Raw genomic sequence first — 21,020 nt, 5'->3', positions numbered from 1 at the left:
ACCTCTATATCTAACTTTGGGATTTCCACACATAAAGCTTGGCCCTATGTATTATATGAGCTATATGATCTTATACGTCCACAGTTCAGTCAGTTTTAAATGAAATCGATTGTAGTACTTTTCTATTTTTTACTTTATTTGGTTTATTCATTCCATACTATGTATTAATAGTAGTTTTAGATAGATAAAATAGTTTTAGACCAATCAAGTAGGCATTTGTGGTGAAAACTTTGAGAAAATCTGTGGGAAAGTTACATCACACTAGGGACACTCATTCAAGTCAATTTTATATCATAATTTACACAAAGAAACAACTTTTTTGACCCTCTAAACAATAATTCAACTACGAAACGTCTGAGGAATAAAGTCCGGCGGTAATGCAACACTCGGATGCCAACCGCCATAAAACAACAACAACAACAACAACAACTAAATAAAGTCGCTCGCATAGTCTTTATGACGCTTATGAAATAAGAGGCGTGTTTATCAACTGACCAATGAACGGCCCAGCTGCGATTTCTTCACTCACTGAACCAATGAACGTGGAAAGTCCCTCCCATCACCGGTTTGTGACCAATGAGAACCGCCGCTGCGCCTCTGGCTCTCTCTCTCTCTCTGTGGAGGAAGAAGAAGCCATTCACTTAGCTCCAGCGCGGCTGTTGTTAGACGCCATTTTAGGGACACCTTTGGCGAGGTGAATACGTGGAAACGTAGATATTTTGTCTTTTTAATCCAGATTAACAAGATTAAAACAAATAATGTCTAGATTTTTCCACAATCGCGGCGGAATGGGGATGAACAATTTTGCCCCACGGAGGGGCAGCGGGCCTGGAGGCCCGATGCGTGGAGGAGGCTTTGCAGGAAATCAACATTTCAGGACCCATCCTTTTCAGAACCAAAACCAAAATCGACGTAACACCTTTAACAAGCCGATTACCCCGACGAAACTTCCAACTCCCGGACCCGCTCTCACCATGAAGCCTCCCATGAAAGAAGAAAACCCAGAACCAAAGCCGACGACGCCGGCTCTGCCCACAACTACAACTCCCCAGATCCCATCGACGCCACCCAAGCCAGCAGTGACGCCCGGCCAGGCCAAGCCCCAGGATCAGCAGATAAAGTCCCCCCCGGGCAATGTGAACGGGCAGCAGCCGAAGCCCGCTCCTCAACAGAGCCCCAAGCCTGGACCACCGCAAATTCCGAAGCCTCCGCAGCAGCAGCAGCAGCAGCAAACAACCCTGAAACCCCCTCAACAGTCACCCAAACCATCTCCACAGCAAGCTCCTAAACCTCCGACACCCCAGCCCTCTAAGCCACCGGCACAGCAAGCTCCCAAACCACCACAACAAGCGCCTCAACAGGCCCCAAAACCCCAGCAGCAGCAGCCCCCCAAACCGATCCAGCAGCAGCCCCCCAAACCGATCCAGCAGCAGCCCCCCAAACCGATCCAGCAGCAGCCCCCCAAACCGATCCAGCAGCAGCCCCCGAGACCTGCTCCACAGCAGCCCCCCAAACCTCCTCATCAGCAGATTCAGAACCAGGCTGCAGTTCCCCAGCAGCAGCAGCAGCAGCAAGGCCCGAGACCTGGCATGGGACATCCAAGGTCTCAGCCAAACCAGTCAGGCCCGAGACCAGGCCCGCAGATGCAAGGCCAGAGACATGGCCAAAGAGGTGGCCATCATCAGTACAACCAGAGATCGGGATTTCAACATAGACCACCCGTGTCAAAGCCTCGGGAAGCGGATGAACCAAGACAGATGGAGACCGACCAGGATAAGGACATGGAAAAGACTAAGGTATGTTGTTTCGCCCCCAAGGCCTCAGCGTTAGCCTTTAGCATTGAGGTGCGTTTGAATTCTACAATGTTGCATTCTGGGCGGGCGGCGCTCTGTTGAACCAGTTAGCGGAATGACTCCGTGTGTTTGATGGTGAACACATCAAACTACCATTACATAATGAGACGCTTATCCACCATTTTGTGAAGCAAGTTCCAAAACCTCACATATTTCCGAATTTCAAGTTCTCAAAATGTATCGTGTGACTGTATTTATGGCTTACGATGTCAAACATATTCTCTGTTGCAGTCATATTTAGTGCTGCCGTTAAATGTAGGTCAGTATTGTCGGTGGGGGATGGGCGACGACCAAACAAAGACTCTCGTCTGTAGAGGTGCGAGCTTTATCAAAAACGACATAATGGCAGCGGTTATGTTGGAGATGTGCAACATCGAAATATTACAGAACATCTTGTTTAATCTCCCAAACACGGGTTTAAGTCGACATTTCTTCCCATTTCTTGTTAATTGTATTTGTGCGAGACTTCGACCAAGACATTAAAGAAGCCATATTAGGGCAAAATTCACGGATTTTGGCCATGTTATACAGTTTCACTCGAGGTTTGATTTAAATTTATTCTAGCATGTTTGTGCAGTCCAGTACTGTCATTGTCATGTAAAATAATTTATACATGTTAATGTTTATTACTTATATGCACTAGTGGGGGGAAAAGGTCTGTCCCCTTTAACCAGGTACATTCCGAGACATCGAGACAATGTAAACAGATATTGAGACATACTTTTATGTCAATCTAGCCAATCCTTTAAGTGTATTTGAAGGGGAAAAATTCCCTTGCGTGAATTTTTGTCTAAATAATATCTCCTTTATTTCAGATGGAGTTTAAACTCTCCATGCTGTTGAAACCAGGCGAGAAGACGTACACGCAGAGGTGCCGTTTGTTCGTTGGTAATTTGCCCAATGACATTTCAGATGACGAATTCAAAAAAATGTTCGCCAAATACGGAGAGCCCAGCGAAGTCTTTGTCAACAAAGCCAAAGGTTTTGGTTTTATCCGGCTGGTAAGTTCCTGCTTTACAGTGTCATTTTCATGTGTTGATTAATGTTTTATGAACCAGTGCATTTCTTTTGTTTTAGGAGTCTAGAGCGCTTGCAGAAATTGCTAAAGCGGAGCTGGATGACATACCTATGAAGGGAAGACCTCTGCGCGTCAGGTTTGCCACTCACTCGGCCGCTCTCTCTGTGAAGAACCTGTCACCCTTTGTCTCCAACGAGCTCCTGGAGGAAGCCTTTATGCAATTCGGTCTAGTCGAGAGGGCCATCGTAATTGTTGATGACCGCGGGCGCTCCACAGGGAAAGGGATTGTTGAGTTTGCGTCCAAGCCTGCAGCCAGAAAGGCCCTCGACAGATGCAATGAGGGTGTCTTCCTGTTAACCTCGTATGTATTTCGATTTACATTTATATTAAGTGTGCAATTTTACGTCGTAATATTTATCTGCTGTTGTTCTAGATCTCCACGCCCTGTTGTTGTTGAGCCCCTGGAGCAGGTTGATGATGAAGATGGCCTCCCAGAGAAACTAGCACAGAAGAATCCCAGATACCAAGGGTGAGTCTTTGACCTTCACTGTCTGCTCTCATTGTTTTTGTCCCCGCAGATGGATGGGGGTTGGTAGTGGCAACATTAGTGACATGGGCAGCTATCTATCTTAATTGTATAGCAAAATGGGATAACCAACATGTATACGCTTAAACGTTTTTATTTGTATTCCTTTTCAGGGAGAGGGATCAGCCGCCCCGCTTTGCCCATCCTGGCTCGTTCGAATTTGAATACTCCAAGCGCTGGAAGTCTCTTGATGAGATGGAGAAGCAGCAGAGGCAGCAGGTCGAGAAGAACATGCGCGAAGCTCGTGAGAAACTTGAGAGCGAGATGGAGGATGCCTACCATGAGCACCAGGCCAGTCTGCTCAGACAAGGTACGTACAGTGGTGTCCTTTGTGCCATTTTCACCTACAGAAGTCATTTGATATTGACTGTTTAATGTTGCTTTTTCACAGATTTATTGAGGAGACAGGAAGAACTGAGACGCATGGAGGAGATGCACACCCAGGAAATGCAAAAGCGAAAAGAGATGCAGCTCAGGTACTTTTTCCTTAATTCTACTCGTTTTATGTGTATGAGCTGCTTGTCTAAATGCCATGATTTTAACAGGCAGGAGGAAGAGCGCCGCAGACGTGAAGAGGAGATGCTTCGTAAGAGGGAGATGGAGGAGCAGTTGCGGCGCCAGCGCGAAGAGAACTACAGGATGGGAAACTTCATGGATGTGAGTTTTTAACATAGACTTTGCACAAAGATGCTCGCTGAGAATACTTATAATCTTTTCTCTTTTTATTACAGAGGGAGAGAGACATGCGGTTGAGTTCAGGTGAGCGCTTTGTATTATCTAAACTTTATTTTATGCATAATTTTACCACGTTGTTTTCGTGGTTGGAAAGCGCCTGAAAATGCTTTTATAGTTGAGCGCTATTAGTCTTCAATTTAGTAACTATGTTACATTTGGAGACCCGGCGCAAGTTAACGTACTTAATATGGCACTGCCACATAATATTACATAAAATAAATTGCTCTTAAGCCAACTGGGACACATTCAATCTATGTATAATATTCACTTTTTTCTAGCCTGTTTGTTGTGGCTGCAGATGTTTTCACCCGCTATACATATTTTATGCTTTTCTTTTGGATAATACATATATGTATATATTCATATGAATGAATATGATGACTGGTATGGTGGTGCTCAATATATCAATATTTTGATGTATATCGTGACAGACTTCTTGGCATTCTGTGTATTGATACTGAAGCATCAAAGCTGAATCTGAGGAACAGAAAATGTGACTTAATCATAGGACAATTGTATCCTGATATGTATATCATCAGGCTGAGAAATAGATTTTAAGAAGTTAGGGGCCAGGGGGGGGCCCTACCTAAAAAAGTTAGGGCCCCCTGCAAATTCAGGGGCCCACAAGCGCGCGCAGCGTTATAAGTACAAGATAAATTTGTTGTTTTAAACCTCGTTATTAGCGTGTAAAACAAGGGCTTAGGGCCCTTGGATACTTCCACATTGACATTGTCCCTAATGTGCAAAACTACAGCTTTTGTTGCAAACAACTTTAAAAAGACTGAATTGTGGACTGAGTAGAGATTGACTCCCGCCAACCTAGATATAACTTTTGGGGCAAAATTAGACCGGGCATTTCCGAGTACCGAACGCAGCGGCCAATCGGATGCCATCGAAATTAGATCACGGACACCGCTCGGCCAATGAGAAGCGAGGAGACTGCGAAGTGGGCATGTCTGTCAAAACGAAACTTAAGCGATGAAAATGTCCCAAATATGGTTAAATTACTAGGTAAATCTTTATTTTTTTTTCTTTTTTTCGAGGAACTTGGATACGGGGGCACGGCAGGCCCCCTTCCTAATTCAAACCCCGGGCCCGCCGGATATTTGACTGCTTACGGGCCCCGGGCCCCCGTCTATTTCGCGGCCTGTATCATCTATGTATTTTGTCATTCTACTTAATCAAAACATTATTTTAGTCAACTTTTAAAGTCAGTACAACTTGCATTTTCCCCTACTTATTATCCAAACTATTTCCCTGTGTGTAAAATGTCTTAACATTAACATGCTAGAAATTTGGATTTGTCAAAATACAAAGTTTATACTGGGAGAGAAACATATGAACACGCTAATATTTAGTTAATATCAGAAACAACAGTTGAAATGTACATTTGAAAGTTACTGTTCTGAATGGGGGAAAAACGAATGCTATGGGAAGGCAATATTTGAATTGTTCTTATTTAATGTTGGTTTTCCAGTAGATAAAGTTTGTGGTGGTCTTAACATGGTTCTCTTCCGTGCAGACTTTGGCACACCAAACCAGAAGTTCGGCATGGGAGGGATTGGCTTTGAGGGACAGCCGGGAATTGGCTCCTCCCCCAGCCTGATGAGCAGTGACATGGTAATGTATCCCCTTTTTGGGAAGATTTGTAGTTTGTAGTTTATACTAAGCTGATAAAGGCCCAGGGGGCTGTGCATAATGGATTTAGCGTTACTCTGCCATGTGTTTATTTTCCAAGCTGGTTGGAAATGTGGCATATTGGTTTAGTGTGTCTGGCAAAAACCCCAAAGTCATGTTCTTATACTTTTTTAAAAAAAATAAGTCAATGCGCATCAGCCTGTACTAAGACTCTTGGCTCTATATTGTGTCTCACAGCGTAATGCTACTCACTCTATTATTGTATCTGGTGTAGTAGGCTGCAGTTGCAAGCCCTGTCTGAGGTGAGCAGGACAGGCACCTTTAGGAGGCATGTGTTTTCGACTACCTTTGTGCTCACAGAACCTTCTAGTGTTACTGGCACATTTTGTTACAATAACATTTTGTATTTTAAGTGTCTATAGAACTATAACTTTTTGTCAGGACTGGCAAATATTACCGTGGAATCATACATTTTTGTACCTCAGCATTAGTTCAGGTTGATGCCTATGGCTTTTACACATTTTTTCAAGACTGACTGAAGGGAATGCCTTAGCCCATTACAAAGATAATGGCACATTGAGCTGATCAGATCTTGTCATTTCATACTTTCAGAGCCCTGGTGCAGAATTTTAGGCACCGATATTGATAATGACCGGGTTGGAATTGCAAATGATCAAGTCATGGATTTCAGCCTCTGGTTTTTAGGCCCTATTTTGAGCACTTTTCACTTGAAAATGCATATTTTGTTTTAAATTGTCAATAATGAAAATTATAGATATATATTTTTTCTTCCCTCAGAAACAGAAATCGGCTTAAATGTATCATTTATATTGTTGGGTAATTATGACCTGACTTTTTTTTTTTCATGACTGAATTGAAAGGTTTGTTTCTGATATGACGTTTCCATTTGTGATATTGACAACATGTTTGTCAAAAGCTGCTATTATTGCACATCCACTCAGCTGGCATCTCAGCTGTGTTCTCTTGTCTCTTCAATTTACAATTAAAATGTTTAAGGGCTATTTCTTGATGTACACCAGGGGTGTCCAAACGTTTTTCATCGAGGCCGCATTTTGAAATGTATACAGAGCAAAGGGCCTCAGACAATGAAGTGAACCATTCGAAATGTTGCATTTGACATTGTTTCGATGCTCCTCCACACCTTTTAACAAGACTTGGACATTAATATTAGGTTGTTTGTAACATAAACATGTCTGAATTATTCAAATTTTACATTTATGGTCTGAGGGCCGTATTTGCCCCATGGGCCACAGTTTGGACACCCCTGATGTTCACCAACATTCCCATGTAGTTTGGGTGTCTGCAGATAATATTTTAACTTAGAGGTTTGTGGCAGTTACACATTGCTCATCGAAAGCCAATTTCATTCAAACAATGGTTGTTTATCCATTTGTGGCGGTGTAATTCTTCAGGTCTGCCTTTGACTATCTCAGGTTATCACATTTTTATAACAAAGATTTTACTGAGTAAATAATAGATGTTGATGACGCTTGTATCATAAAACCCGCTTCAGCCTTAACGGTGCTTTTATGAAATTAACTTAAGCCCTGCTTTGTTTAAGCAAAGTCGTTCGTTCAGTGTGAGCAGGTGCTCTCAGCTCATTCCCCCTGCACACTGCACGACAGGCACACGATGCTGGAGTTCAGGAACGATTTTCAAACTGTCATGTGTAAAATTGTCAATTGGCCCAAATATCACAGTGTAAGTTTAGATTTTGGGATGTCAGGATTAATTGGTTAAGTGATTCAGGTTGTGAATTAAAAGTCCAGAAATGTAAACCTTCATGTAAATTGCAAGGTTAGGGCAGTTAATGTTTCACATTAACTTTTTTTGGAAGGAATTGTAAATGAAAGAGTTCCTGTCTTTTGTTCATGGTGTCAGTAATTGTGATAAAACATAAAATTTAAGTTTCTTTCCTCAACAATCTCTAGTAGCCCTTTAACCAACTTACATCCAGTAAGTATGGACATGTGACACCTAAATTTTAACCAGTGAAAAAGCTGGATTTATGCATCCCTAATCATAACTGTAAATGTAGATGTTGTCACATTGATAGTGTGAATTTGTTAGTTCATCGTGTCCTGCATTTCAGAGTTCAGGTGGGAGGGATTGATAGCCAATAAGTGACACGCATATCCATATCAAAACAAATATGGTGGCTTATGAGGGGTAAAAGAAAGGGAGAAAAAAAATCACAGGGAATGAAAAGGATTAGATTCAATTTTCGAAGCAAAAATTGTTAGTCTGCTGTGGGAGAAGTTTTTTTTGTTCAAAATCATAATGGACCAATGAGCTCTTGTTTCACATGCTTCACAAAATAAACGCATCTGATTGCACTGCTCGAGTTTGAGCAACAGAGGTCTCTGTGACCAGACTCACTCTCTGTAAGAAATTGGAGAACTGTGTATTTTGAATTCGAGCTAAATTATAGGAATAATAGAGGATTTTTTGCCGATTTGAGAACTCAAGCGACCGTTTCTTTAAAAATGCGCATGCGCACACTTGCCCCCACTCTCCTGTTGTTTCCAAGAGGCCGCCTCCCATCAAACCTTGTGTGGAAGCGCGCAACAGCCCTGCTGCTTCATGTGTGTTTATTAGCGCGATTGATCGCATTGCATCTCTCGTCTCTGCAGATTTCCGTCCCTTCTGAGCCCCAACAGTCTTTTTCTGTCATTTTGTACTGTACTCTGAAGGAACTCACTAAACACGCACCAGCATATCAACCATGCATGCGCAGCCTGGGAAACGTGCTGTTATCCTGGGAAACGTGCTGTTATCCTGGGAATGAGCCAGAACGAGGCTGCAGGGAATGATTGACACGTGGGAGAACTACTCGGACGTCCACGCCACGAGGAAATGACTCTGATTGCGTGCCAAAAATCCTCTATTATTCCTTTTGATGGTTCATTAGACACAATGAACTGCTCCCATTGAGGTATTCTTTCTTTTAAAAAGCAGAATGGCATCTGATTAAAAAATATAACGATTCAGATTTTTAATTAGACTTTCAAAATATTGGCTCCAGAAGCGTATCTCCAGGTCACCCTTGTAAAAGAGGTTTTGATTTCAATGGGGTTCTCACCTAGTTAAATGTCCATAAGAGCACCGTTAAGGATCTTGAAGATGGCTGGGGATGGTAATATCAGGTCCTTCCATATTTACCGTTTCAGGTGCTTCATGCTCTTGTGTCTTAACATGTGTCTTTGCAGCAAACTCTTTGCTACAGGCTGGGTCATAACTTCCACAACTTTTTAAATTGTTACTTAACTCTACAATTAAGGGATTTTAGCAATGTACTTTGTGTTTGATGGTACATAAATACTTGCTTACGGGAACATGTCGAGTTTGTTTTGCACCGTTTAAAGTTAAACTAACTTTATGGCATGTTTAACTTGAACTTGCCCCGTTTTAGGCAATAATTGACTGATACACAACACTATTGTAAAGTTTGCAGAGATAAGTCTACACTTGCGCTGTAGCCTCTATATATATATATATATATATATAAACAGTTGGATTTTAATATTATACTGTTAGTGGTTTCCTTTAGAGGCCACTATACCCATTACTTAACGTCCTACTGTATTAATGTTTTGTTAAGTTAAATAAGAATAACTTGATCGGCGGCATCTATAGCAACATTTGCTTGTAGCGTGAAGTGGAGATGCTGCTTCCTGGTGAGGCACTGACTAACGATAGCATTACCCTCTTTTCTTCCCGTATGTTACCTGTGGCACCTCTGGACCTTCATTTTGGAACGTTTCCTTGGACGTGTCTCCTGCTGATTATTATGAATAAATCTAATCGTCTTCGCCGATGCTAAAACCCTCACGGACATGAACTGTACTTGCCCCTCTCGCTTATCGCCCCACAGCGTAGCGAGCGCTTTGCACAGGGCGGCCCGCGGGGAATGGGTCCTGGTAACCCTGGCTACGGCAGGGTCCGCGAAGAGTTTGATGGTCCCGCTAAAAAACCCCGATTTTAAACCACCGTTGCTCCCAGCAGCATTCTTTGTATAGAATCTACTGAAACATGTTTTTTTTGTATTTAAGTTCAAGTGTTGCAGCATTTTAGCCTGACTATTTACTCATTTTATGAAGGTCAGTTTTTTTATTTTATTTTGTAGTTTTAGTAGTGAGGTCACCATCATGTGATCAGTAGTTCTCCAAGACCCATGTATAATTTCCCTAAATGTTTTATGCTCTGTGAGTCGTCGTGATGTTTCAACTTTCTATGGCTGTGTTTGTGCCCTTGCATTTGGAGTCAACGCATGTTATATAATAAAGGACATTGGTTCTATGAAGGAACTCTTGAGAAACTGATTACTTTAGAAAAGTTATAAATGATCAATTGTCATTGTACTGCCACACCTGGTATGGGAGTATTTCCATGTAGTTTTTACAGAGTGGATGGGGTCAGTTTTCAGAGTTTTATGTTAAAGCCAAGATTGCGTTTGACTGGGTATATTCCGATTTATTAGATGAGAAAATTCCTCTTGAAGTAAAAAAAACAAAAACATCCTGATCGTCCTGTGCTGGTACAGTCCATTGTCCTATTTCTACGACATTAACATTATAATCTCGACACTGCCATAAAAGTCTGACTATATAGTGCTGAATATAAGCCGCACCAACGGAATTTACAAAGGACACACTTTTTTCACATATATAAACCACTGGTCCAGGTCTCCACGTTGTACCATGAGATATTGACACAGAAAGATGGTACACAGTAGTGATGCGGAGGTTGTCTTTTGACCGTGGGTGCTGTCTCGTGAGTTACCCGCAGGTCTTATAGTTATGAAACTGACCGCCTTATATCGCATGTCCGCGCTCCACATGTATCTTTGCGTGATAATCTCGGTGAATATGAGTGGGACTGTAATAAAACGTGCATCATTCTAAAGCTTACACATCTGACTGACCCTTGTCATTTCTTTTTGTGAGCTAATTTACCTTGTCTTCATGTACCGACTCCGCTCTTGGCTTGTACTTTCGAGCGAGCACAAGGGTGCGCTTCCTGCTAGAGCGCCCCTAGCATCCATTAGCCTGTAATATATTAGCCGCATCATTTTATAGGCCGCAGGGTTCAAAGCATGTGACTTATAGTCCGACTTTTATGGTAATTATGGCTAAAGTGCTCTACACGGGTAGAACGCAGACTTAAGTGCGCACACACTATTGAATGAAGATTCACTGTTGAGCTATAGTATCCTTAAAATTATTCAAAATTTGTTTTTGATACATTTTGTCTGTAAAATATGCCCTTACAAATTTGCATAACCAAATAAAAATTCCACTTAAAGTTGGTTGCTGACAATAAATGGTTTGTTTGAATTAACCAATGACACATTTATCACAGGCTAATGGTTCAGGCTAGACATTCAATGTCTCCGCTTTGGGCAACTATATGTCACCGGATAATTGCATCAGATTTAATATAAGAGTTTTTTGTTGCATTTGCTCACAAAGGGAATCAGAAGTTCCTAGAACCATCAGGAACTTGTCCTACAAGCTGAAACCTAGTACATTTTTTGTTTTGTTTTTTAAAAACACTTTTGGAACAATTAAAGATCCAACATCAGCGGTCTGTGTTGACCCTCTGAGGCTCCTGTAGAAGAACTTGCACCAGAATTTTTTTTTTGTGTGCATTTTAACCTTTCAGGCAGTGGCCTAACAACATTTTTATCCATCACAAAACCAATGGCGAAACAAAGCAGAAATCTGTTGTTCAGTAATGCATTGGGAAATTGCCTTAATGTTCCATGTTGCACAAGCCACGGCCATTTTAATGCTTGCGATGCAATTGTTTTTTTGTTTTTTCTAGCACATACAGTCCATATTTGTGCACTGAAAAGCTCTTTAGGCATTGCTTAAACAGATGTAGAGCTTGTGTCCTGTTTTTGTGTCTAGAGACTTGTTTCCGAAGGGCAGCCAGTGACTGGACTTGGCGACTCTCGATTTGGCTAGATTCATATCTATAAGATATGTAATTTCAAAGCTTGTTTTAAAGCTCTGATTATTCATGAGAGAACCACAAAGCCTTAAATTGGCTCAACCTGTGACTTTTTGATGAAGAATGACATGACTCAAGTCTTTTAATTACTCTCTAATGAGGGCTCTTGATTTGCCCTGTAAAAGCCTGGGGGCTTGACTTAGACTTGACTAAAATTAGACATTTACCTTTTTTTAAATGACTAACATTACACCATTGTCCAAACAAATGGAAAACCACAAGCTACCACAGCAGAACCCTGATGTCTACATCAAATCACTACTTTGGCACCAAAGGACCTGTTTCTCATTGCTCTTGAGCAAAGACACATGTGGTAGGTGAAGTCAAAGCATACAGTAAGTGGAAGATCCTTGTTGTATTCTGATTTAATATTAAAGGCATACTATGGAGGATTTGGGGGGGGGGCACTGGACAGAAACAAAGAGTATAATCTTAAGAACTAAAAGAAAAAAAATGTTTTAAACAAATTTGTATTCATTCTCCAAAAGTTAGTTAATATGAAACAGCCAGACAAATTTGGCACAGAAATTGAAGTGAATGATTTAATTGTTAATGGTGATGTTTCTTCACACTATCACAACTTTAATAATGGATAGCCTGACACTCCAACCTGCAAGATTTATACATGTTTGAACTCTATCGACAAGAGAATATGTGGTTCAGCAGCACCATGAGCCTCAAAGACACAAACTCTTTCTCATGAAGTGGTAGCTACTTTTTTTTCCCCCCCGTCTTCTGCATGGGACAATTTGCCTAAAATTACTGCATTTATAAGCTCGGAGATCCAGTTTCTATAAAGGGCATCTCGTGCAGGTCCCATCTCAAAGTAATGCACATTTGTGACTTGTTGCTTTCAAATTCGGGGGAATGAATTTTGGATTATGCACTTTTTAGTTTGTACCGGGCTGAAGCACTGCCTTTTTGGCATAATGCATGAATCAATGTTGAGCACTGCATTTTTTTGTCTTTTTGAGTGTTTAGTATATTTATAAAGACATGTCCTCATAGTATGCCTTTGTCAATTCCATGTTTTAATACTAAATGGGTTTTGTTCACTGCTCTAATATAAATACTGGATCTCCTGTGTTGCATGGACTCTTACTGTAGACTGGTTTGTAACAACTGAGACTCCGGGGAGCAAATGTAGATTGTTTGGTTATGTTGCATATTTGTACCACTTTCTTTTAACAGGTGTGATCTACTGTCAAGCCCGTTATTGCATACCAAATTGTTAAACATAAAATATTTGGGCAAAATATCTTTAAAGGCACAATTCCAACAGTTGCCACAGCTACCCTGACCCAAAGCGACTGGAGCCAGTAAACCTATAGTTTTGGCTTCCTTTATAATATTTTCTGGCCTGAAACCATTAATTGACTCGACGGCTATAGCGTGAAGTGGGGAGAGGCGTTTTGCAAACGGTTGAGGCTGGAACTCAAACTCATGACTCCGAGGTAGTAACGACACGTGTGCAAAGCTTGAGCTACACCCCCGATGAGCAATGTTGCCCCCTTTTGGTATTAGAATCCAGCTGCAGATGACCTTTTCCACCAAGCTGGTTCTAGTTCTGCTGTTTTCCCACTCAAAACAGCAACAGTCTTTTGACTCTGCTACAGTTCACTGCTGGGCCAGATATGGGAATGGTGCAGATACAAGGCTAAATACAACTTTATAATTTGCATTTTCAGTGCATGAGTCTTATTTGAAATACAGCAAGAAAGAGTGGGCAGTTGGGAGAAGACGCCCATACGCTGACTGCTGGCTAGTAAACGGTGTTTGGCTTTGACAACAAACACAAATGAGAACAAAGATGAGGATAAAGACGGGGTTGTGTCATTTTTAAATTGCTCACTTGTTGATACAAGCAACCATACCTATAAGAGAGGAGAGTTGTTGGGGCATTTATCTGGTCCAGGGCCCAGAATTGGTCACCAATCCTTTACAGTATGACACTTTAGCAGTTGCTTTAATGGAAATCCTTTTTTACTCACCCATACGCTAACAGACTGGGGACGGTGTAGTTGGGGCTTTCTCCTCACAGCAAGTAGGTCCTGGGTTCAACATTGGGTCTTTATGTGCAGTTTACATACATCTCCCTGTGTCTGTGGGTTTCCTCTGGGCACTCGGGATTCCCCCACCCATGTGAAACTGACACTGGAGGTAAAATCCTGACAAGGCAGAGCTCAAGATCTTGGATCTACTTTTATAAAACTTTATGTGGAATTCTAACAAAGTGTTATATATGGTCAAAACACAACCCCACTCAAACTTCTTGATTTAAGGAGAAATCTCTGGTGCATATTTGAAAGTCCACACATGCAATCTTCAGATTGCATATTTTCAAAGTTAAATTGTCTTTTTATAGATCACAAACTTTAGGTGGAGCGTCATGTACAATCTGTGTACGTTATACGCGCTATAAATATATCTATTTCCCCCAGTGGGAAAAGTGGAGCAAATTATCCGATCGGGACTATATCTTTACCAAAATACTTTACTCCACTTACTGATGTTATCCATTCTAGTTTTTGTTCATTCCCAATATGATTTTTTTACCCTTGGCCATTGCATCAGTAAATGATTAACATTTCTGGGCCTCTCATTTTAAAAATTAAGTAAATTCTGAAGTAGTTTTTGAATTTAGGGGTGGGTCTGCTGAGAACTAATCTGGCTCATGCCAGATTAATATGAGTAGCTCTCGGAATTGAGTTCTACACAATATCAGTCTGGAAAGTCTCACCGAATGCTCTGTGGAATTGATGGAATGTCATGACGATATTTGACTATTGTTTTGAAGAGTCACAACGGCAGAACAAGCGGAGAAATCAAACGGTTGTTACATCCAGTCAGAGAAAAGCATTGACTTCTTCCTCAACCTCATCCAAGTCCTATGTTCAAGTAATGGTCATAAAATGGCCTATATCTATAAGCGTTGCCATGTTTGTTTTAGGTTTGTCCCTTTTGACTTCTGCCCAAACCACAATGCTGCACTGTGATTGGTCCAGCACACTGGCGGCATCGCAAACCAAACAGTGGGAGACTGGCTAGATGGATTCTCAAGAGTTTGTGAACTCACAAATATTGTGAGAAATCAACAGGCTGGCCAGGTTAGCCAAGAACGAACACAAACGTTGGTAGTGTTTTCAAACATAACAAAATTATATCAAGGATGTGTTTCACTGTCATCTGTAATGAATACAAATAATTTAATTATAAAACAGATTCTTGTTTATGCTTGGTTTAAGAATTAAAGATTAGTATGGATTATTATAACTATTACAGTATATTTATATTGTGCTTTTCCACCTTCAAGGCACTCAATGTGCTTTTCTATTTACTGTCATAATTCCCGTTACTGGAGGAACTGAATAGAAAAATGTAGGAAAGTGCAGCTTATGCGTTACATATACGAATTCATGCCAAGCTTTAGTTTTCACCTGAACACTAATAACAAACATTAAGTATTATTCTTTTAGACCACTGAAGTGAAGTATGGAGCTTCTGTTGTACTGTTTGTGTGTTGGTTGTGTGTACTTTTGTTTTTCTTTAACAGGTTTGAACATCTTAAACGCGATGGAGGAACTCTAACCAACATAATCTGTCAGTGGTAAACATTCATGCTTATAGCTGGATATTTGGCCTTTTTTAGGCTAAAATTATTTACATTTAGCTGTTGCAAATCAAGCCCAATGCCTGTTTGGCATTACATTGTAGGTATCAGGTAATGTTTTGCTTAAAGTAACATAGGAATAGCATCCACGCCAAAGTATTCCCACCAGTTTTCCACCAAGTTGGTCCATTTGAAGTTATGACTTGTTATGGGCGCTTTAAGATAAAGTTTCCACTGACCACAGCTGTCAAAGTGGGCCAGCTTTCCCTTTGCACATTTAAAGGACCCTATAAGTTGTGCATTAATATGATTTAAATGTTCTGAAGAAGTACCAAGTGACTTAGATAGCTAGCTGAGCTCCTTGTATTTGAGTCTCAATAGAACTACTCAGGCAATACCCTATCCACCATTAGTTACTTTTCAATATTATGTTAAATATAGCATTTGTAATCCAATGAAAAACTTGGATTCTGTCATATTGCGGTCTGACAACAGCCACGCCATGTCGGGCAGGCCATGTCGGGCAGGCCATGTCGGGCAGGCCATGTCGGGCAGGCCATGTCGGGCAGGCCATGTCGGGCAGGCCATGTCGGGCAGGCCATGTCGGGCAGGCCATGTCGGGCAGGCCATGTCGGGCAGGCCATGTCGGGCAGGCCATGTCGGGCTTCATATCATCATTTGATTTGGTCCGTGCTGGCTTCTGTGAACTGTGCCATTTCAATGTTGATATTCTTTGTAAATGCAAACAGACCTAAAGCAATGTGAAACATTTGACTCTTGAGCAACATTATTCTCATCTCCTGCATTAAAACAATCGATTTTAAATTTTTAGGCACTGTATCATAGCTCTAATCTTACACCAGCACTGTTCCTGTTCATAGTTTTATAGAGCCAGTGATTCCTCACCCTTCAATAACAGTGATCACTGCAGTCATTATCTAAATGCCAAATTGCAGTTTGATACATTTTGACTCTATTAAGCCTGATATTTATCTACATATTTTAGTAGTTTATGACTGGGTTAGACTACACAATTCAGATTTAACTAACATTTGTCCCCAGCTTGTCCATTTTTGTAAATTTTAGAATTGTGCTTCCTGCTTGGACATCAGCAGCAACACAACTGTTACCAAGCAACCATACTGTAAACTAGAGCCATGATCCATATACAGTTAGTTATGATATGACAAACCATGCCATATAACACCGCTATGTTGTTGAATGATTAAAAGTTAATTATTAAACTTAAAATGTAATCAATGTTTTCAATGGCACGTCGCATATTGATATCAGAGATTCAGTTTTAGAACTTTCTGTAATTTTAAAATTATTTTCCAAAGTCTTCACAAACTGCAACTTAACAGGAATAAAACTAGTATAAATATTCACCACAGGTTCTATACGACAGAATTTAGTCATAATTAGAAAAACAGGAGAACCTGTCAGACTTGAGGTGTTCTCTAGCTTTTCTTCAATGAAATGTTGCTTTTGTTTCACAAAGCAGGTTTTCTGAAAACTCTGACCCCGAGTCTCGGCCAAACTGAGTCTGAAGTTTCACAAAGATGGTTTTAATAAACCTGACTTGGATGATAACTTCTGCCTGTTTCACAAAGGGAGTTTAGGTGGAAACAGTTATTCCGCTAACTTTTGAGTTCAACCAGAGTCTGCTCCTGAGGATTCGGATTGGTCAGTTCACCTACTCTTTCACAGATGTGTCCACTTGACAAGAGGTTAATGATTTGACATTTTTTGCCTAAAATTACTTTACTACTAGGGCAGGGCTGTATGGTCTTGACTGTCTTATAGAATCAAAATTACTTTTCTTCATCCCCGAGGGGACATGCAGACATGCAACCGACCAGCAGAAGAAAATGGGTTATACAAATACAATAAATCAACTAAAACCCTTCTTTATTAACCATAAGACTGGAGGCACATTTGTGTCAATATGCCTCCCTTCACAACTGGAATATTCATGGGATTCTATTGTGATATTCCAAATTTAATTTGCCTTGAAAGCAATGATGTTTAATAAAACTGATCAAATACAACCCAACCCAACTTGCAGCCATGATATTGTATCAAGTTATGCCTTAAAATATGTTGAGCAATGCAAACATTAATGAAGGATACTAAAATGTCATAAAGCCTCCTAGCTTCAGAGTTAATCCCCTTTTCTGGGATACTCTTAACTCTGCTCCAAACTTGTTTAGTAAAACAGAAAACTCCAAGTTGTCTGTCTCAGGGGAGAACAACTCTCAACATCTGGGTTTATTGAACTTCCTTTGTGAAACAGGACCAGACACTCGTCTACCCCAGCCCTGAGCACTTTACTGTGAGCGAGTGTTGTGTTGTGTCAGTGTGCTGTGTGTGTGGAGCTGTAGCTGCCCCGTGTCTGCAGTAGAAGTCACAATAAAGCCTGGACATGTTTACCCCAGAGGTATTTCACTGAGCCGCTGCCAGAGGTAAGTCTACACTCAACACACGATGGGAAAATAACAAATAATGTCTGAGGCAACCCAGGCGCCTGGCATCACACTTCAGAAGAATGGCATCACAGTGCAGATGTGTCCATGTGCCCTCTAGTGGTGGACTTTGTGTGGTCTTTTCTGTGTGCCTAAATATTGGCGATCTTCTCAGTGCAGAACTCCACTACCATGTGCTAAACCTTTGTTCAATTGCAATAAACCAGTTGTGTGTTGACATTTAGTGCTATAATTGTTTCCTTTTGAATGAAGCGGTTGCAGCCAACGGTCTGCCATGTTGTACTAGAATATACACTGTTTTCTACAATAGTGTAATAGTATTAAGTTTTTATCTTGATACAGTTGAATTTATTGACTTGTCTGTGCCGGTTGATTATAGTAATACACTCGGGTCAGTCTGAATAACTGCCTGCACCTTCAGCCTTTATCTGAAAAGCATTACTCTTCACACAACAGTTTCTCATTGATGAGACTATATTGACCGTCTGAGGTTCATTCTATCTCCAGAATCGTTGTACAGTTCTAGAAGCGCAAAGGAGCATGTTATAATTCAGTGACACTCGGTACTTCAGTAAGAAGCCACACTCATAATATGATTTGATGGAAAGAGGGTTCTATCTGGGCCCCTAAATGCCTGTCGCCTGGGACAACAGACTCCTTTGTCCTCCCCTGATGACACTACATACATTAAAACGCATATATGCATTGTACACTTAAATTACATTGACCAAGCTGAATGAATTGTTCACTAAAGTGACAGCTGTGATGTGCTACATGAAGAGTCACCTAATGCCCAGTTCTCATAAATCTCTAAACCACAGCTGTTCTTGTTCCTGCAAAATACTTCAATGGTTCTTAACTGGTTGCCTCAGGATGACTACTCTACATGAAATGTATACAGCACATTTAAATGTTTTTATTCAATCAAAATGCAGTTATTCTTTTTGGATTGACGATGTGTTTGACAGGCTTATGTCACTTTTTCAGAGCATGTTGTTTAAAGACACACAAAGACAAACATTTTAAAAACTAGCTTCCAAAAACTTGCATCCATTTTAAATTGAGACTGGACTGTTTGCTCCCAAAAGAACCTGTTGAGAATCTCACTGCTGAAAATGAATCTGTGAATAAAAAATATAGATGACTTTAGAGACTATTATAAACTCTAGCACTGCCTTTTTGTTCTTGCAAACATGAGTGTCACAAGTGGTAATTATAGTGAAAACGCATGGCTTCAGCATCCAGCACACTTGATGGTTTTTTGAGAAAAGATCTGAATATAACATCAATTGAATAGCTCAGAAAAGCTTCATAACTTGGCCTGTCACAATAATTACTATATCAACTTATTCATACATGAATAATGGAACAATACATTTTTGGACTCATATTTATTGTATGTGCATTTTCTTTGCACAAATGGTGAGATTATATTTGTAATACAAATATTGATATGAGCTGTAGAAGGTTGAAGTAACTTCTATGGCTGATTATCGTTTCATTTATTGAAGCTCATCTTTTAATGTTGTACATTACTATCTAGTTTTATGGTTGTGTCAGTGGCACAAAGTATTGTTTCTGTAGTAATACATAATGCTTATACATTGTTTATTGTGACAGGCCCTTGCATAACATTTACAGGATGGTGCTTTGCAATAGGCCAGTTCATTTGGGAATTATTTTTAGTTTCACCACTTTTTTTCTCGGGCATGTCAAGCACGCGTCACATGCGGTTGTGCATATTCTATGGGGTGTGGATTTTGTTGCTTCTTTGAAGTGTTTGTTCATGAACTGAAGTGGCCTATGCTTCTGAGGCGGTGAAGTTTTATTGTCTGCACTGTGATCCATTCAATCAATCTGCTAAGATCTCTCCATTTCTGAGTGTGGTGCCAGAACGACCCTGAATGTACTGCTCCTGTGGTGTTGTATGGACAGGTTTTCACTGTGGATTTAAGGCCTGCGGCAGATCGTCTGCAGAGCCCCGGCGTTGTGCTTTTGCTCGAGGGCTGCAACAGAATGAGATGCATTTTTCTCCTACCATTTTAACATAGTTACATACTTCAAACACAAATCTAATGGTACACGGTAAACTGCCACACATAAAAATGACACAAACAGATCAAACATGTGTGACGCTGAAGACAGAAACCTGCTCCACTGCTCCATCCTCATTGTGGGTCTCTTGTTTCAGGAGTCTCGATTGATTGAAGGAGGCTGACGACCCACTGCACGATTACTTTGAGTACGGTAAGAAAAATTATCTGTCAATTATCTGAGCCGAATTTATCATCTTGGATTAATGGTGATTTTCTTTTCTGTAGCCAAAAGATAAACTGAAGTCTTGGACCTGGATGATGGCGGTCGATAATCGCACTGGGGATATCGAGGGGATACTTTAACGTAAGACTTACAATGTTTTTCACAATAACATATTGACATTTTTATTTCCCATATTCTTTGCCTGTTTATCTGGCATCTACCTGTTCATGAAAAATATTCTCTTGATTCTCAAACTTTCAGCTCCTAGTCTGCCTTTTTAGATGTACCTCTAGTTAATTATAGGAAGTTAAACTTCCTATAAGTTATCTGTCCTTTTCCTCTATCTACCTGCGTTGCAACAATGAAATTTCCTCATGTGTGGACAAAGGAATTATCTTATCTTAGTTGAAATGATTAACGAGCTAAATTCAGACTAAACATAATTCGGTCTAAGATAATTTCCTCATATCAGTCACACAACAATAACATCACTCGCTTTGGGCATGGATACATTTTTTATCTCCTAGAAAAAATGAGAAGCTCTGGTCGAAGTTCTAAATTCCTCATTTCCTTTTTGTTCTATGAAAAACTGTATTTAAATAAAATATGCATTTGTTTTTGCAGATCTGAAAATGCAGTACCTCCAGATGACCAGCGGAGGACACGAGCAGGCATGGTGGACAGAAGGCACTGCTTTGGCTAGCTTTGAAATGTCATGAAGAAAAGCTGAACTAGAATAAACTACAATAAAAAGTACAAATTTTTAAATTTCGCACATTTGGTTCTTTCTATTACAGAT

General features: G+C 40.6%; 2 protein-coding genes across 3 annotated transcripts in view; one reads left to right on the top strand and one right to left on the bottom strand.

The window, feature by feature from the left end:
- LOC140362067 (small ribosomal subunit protein uS7-like) overlaps positions 1 to 21,020 on the bottom strand; it is a 252,108-nt gene that overhangs the window by 106,045 nt on the left and 125,043 nt on the right. The gene's annotated exons all lie outside the window — the stretch shown is intronic.
- Positions 618 to 20,985, top strand: sfpq (splicing factor proline/glutamine-rich). 2 transcript variants are annotated; one of them, XR_011927050.1, is made up of 12 exons: positions 618 to 1,796; positions 2,669 to 2,854; positions 2,931 to 3,232; positions 3,305 to 3,400; positions 3,571 to 3,767; positions 3,849 to 3,933; positions 4,003 to 4,114; positions 4,189 to 4,216; positions 5,715 to 5,812; positions 20,154 to 20,209; positions 20,284 to 20,362; positions 20,846 to 20,985. XR_011927050.1 is itself a non-coding variant. In XM_072448073.1 (10 exons), the coding sequence occupies exons 1-10, from the start codon at positions 759 to 761 to the stop codon at positions 9,834 to 9,836; spliced, it is 2,253 nt and encodes a 750-aa protein (XP_072304174.1). In that variant the 5' UTR covers positions 618 to 758; the 3' UTR covers positions 9,837 to 10,154. The 2 variants fall into 2 exon arrangements, 1 of the variants encoding a protein (XP_072304174.1); XM_072448073.1 differs by lacking the exons at positions 20,154 to 20,209; positions 20,284 to 20,362; positions 20,846 to 20,985 and adding an exon at positions 9,726 to 10,154.

This window comes from Eucyclogobius newberryi, unplaced genomic scaffold (assembly GCF_026437365.1).
Source record: "Eucyclogobius newberryi isolate DKJ021-1_F unplaced genomic scaffold, fEucNew1.0.hap1 SCAF_16, whole genome shotgun sequence".
Classification (NCBI taxonomy): Eukaryota; Metazoa; Chordata; class Actinopteri; order Gobiiformes; family Gobiidae; genus Eucyclogobius; species Eucyclogobius newberryi.
This window is presented reverse-complemented; position numbering and strand designations above follow the sequence as displayed.

Excerpts from the sequence above, each read along its gene's own strand:
- sfpq (XM_072448073.1), top strand. The coding sequence starts at position 759 with ATGTCTAGATTTTTCCACAATCGCGGCGGAATGGGGATGAACAATTTT. Across the intron at positions 1,797-2,668 it reads AGGACATGGAAAAGACTAAG|ATGGAGTTTAAACTCTCCAT; the intron begins GTATGTTGTTTC and ends CCTTTATTTCAG. Across the intron at positions 4,217-5,714 it reads AGACATGCGGTTGAGTTCAG|ACTTTGGCACACCAAACCAG; the intron begins GTGAGCGCTTTG and ends TCTTCCGTGCAG.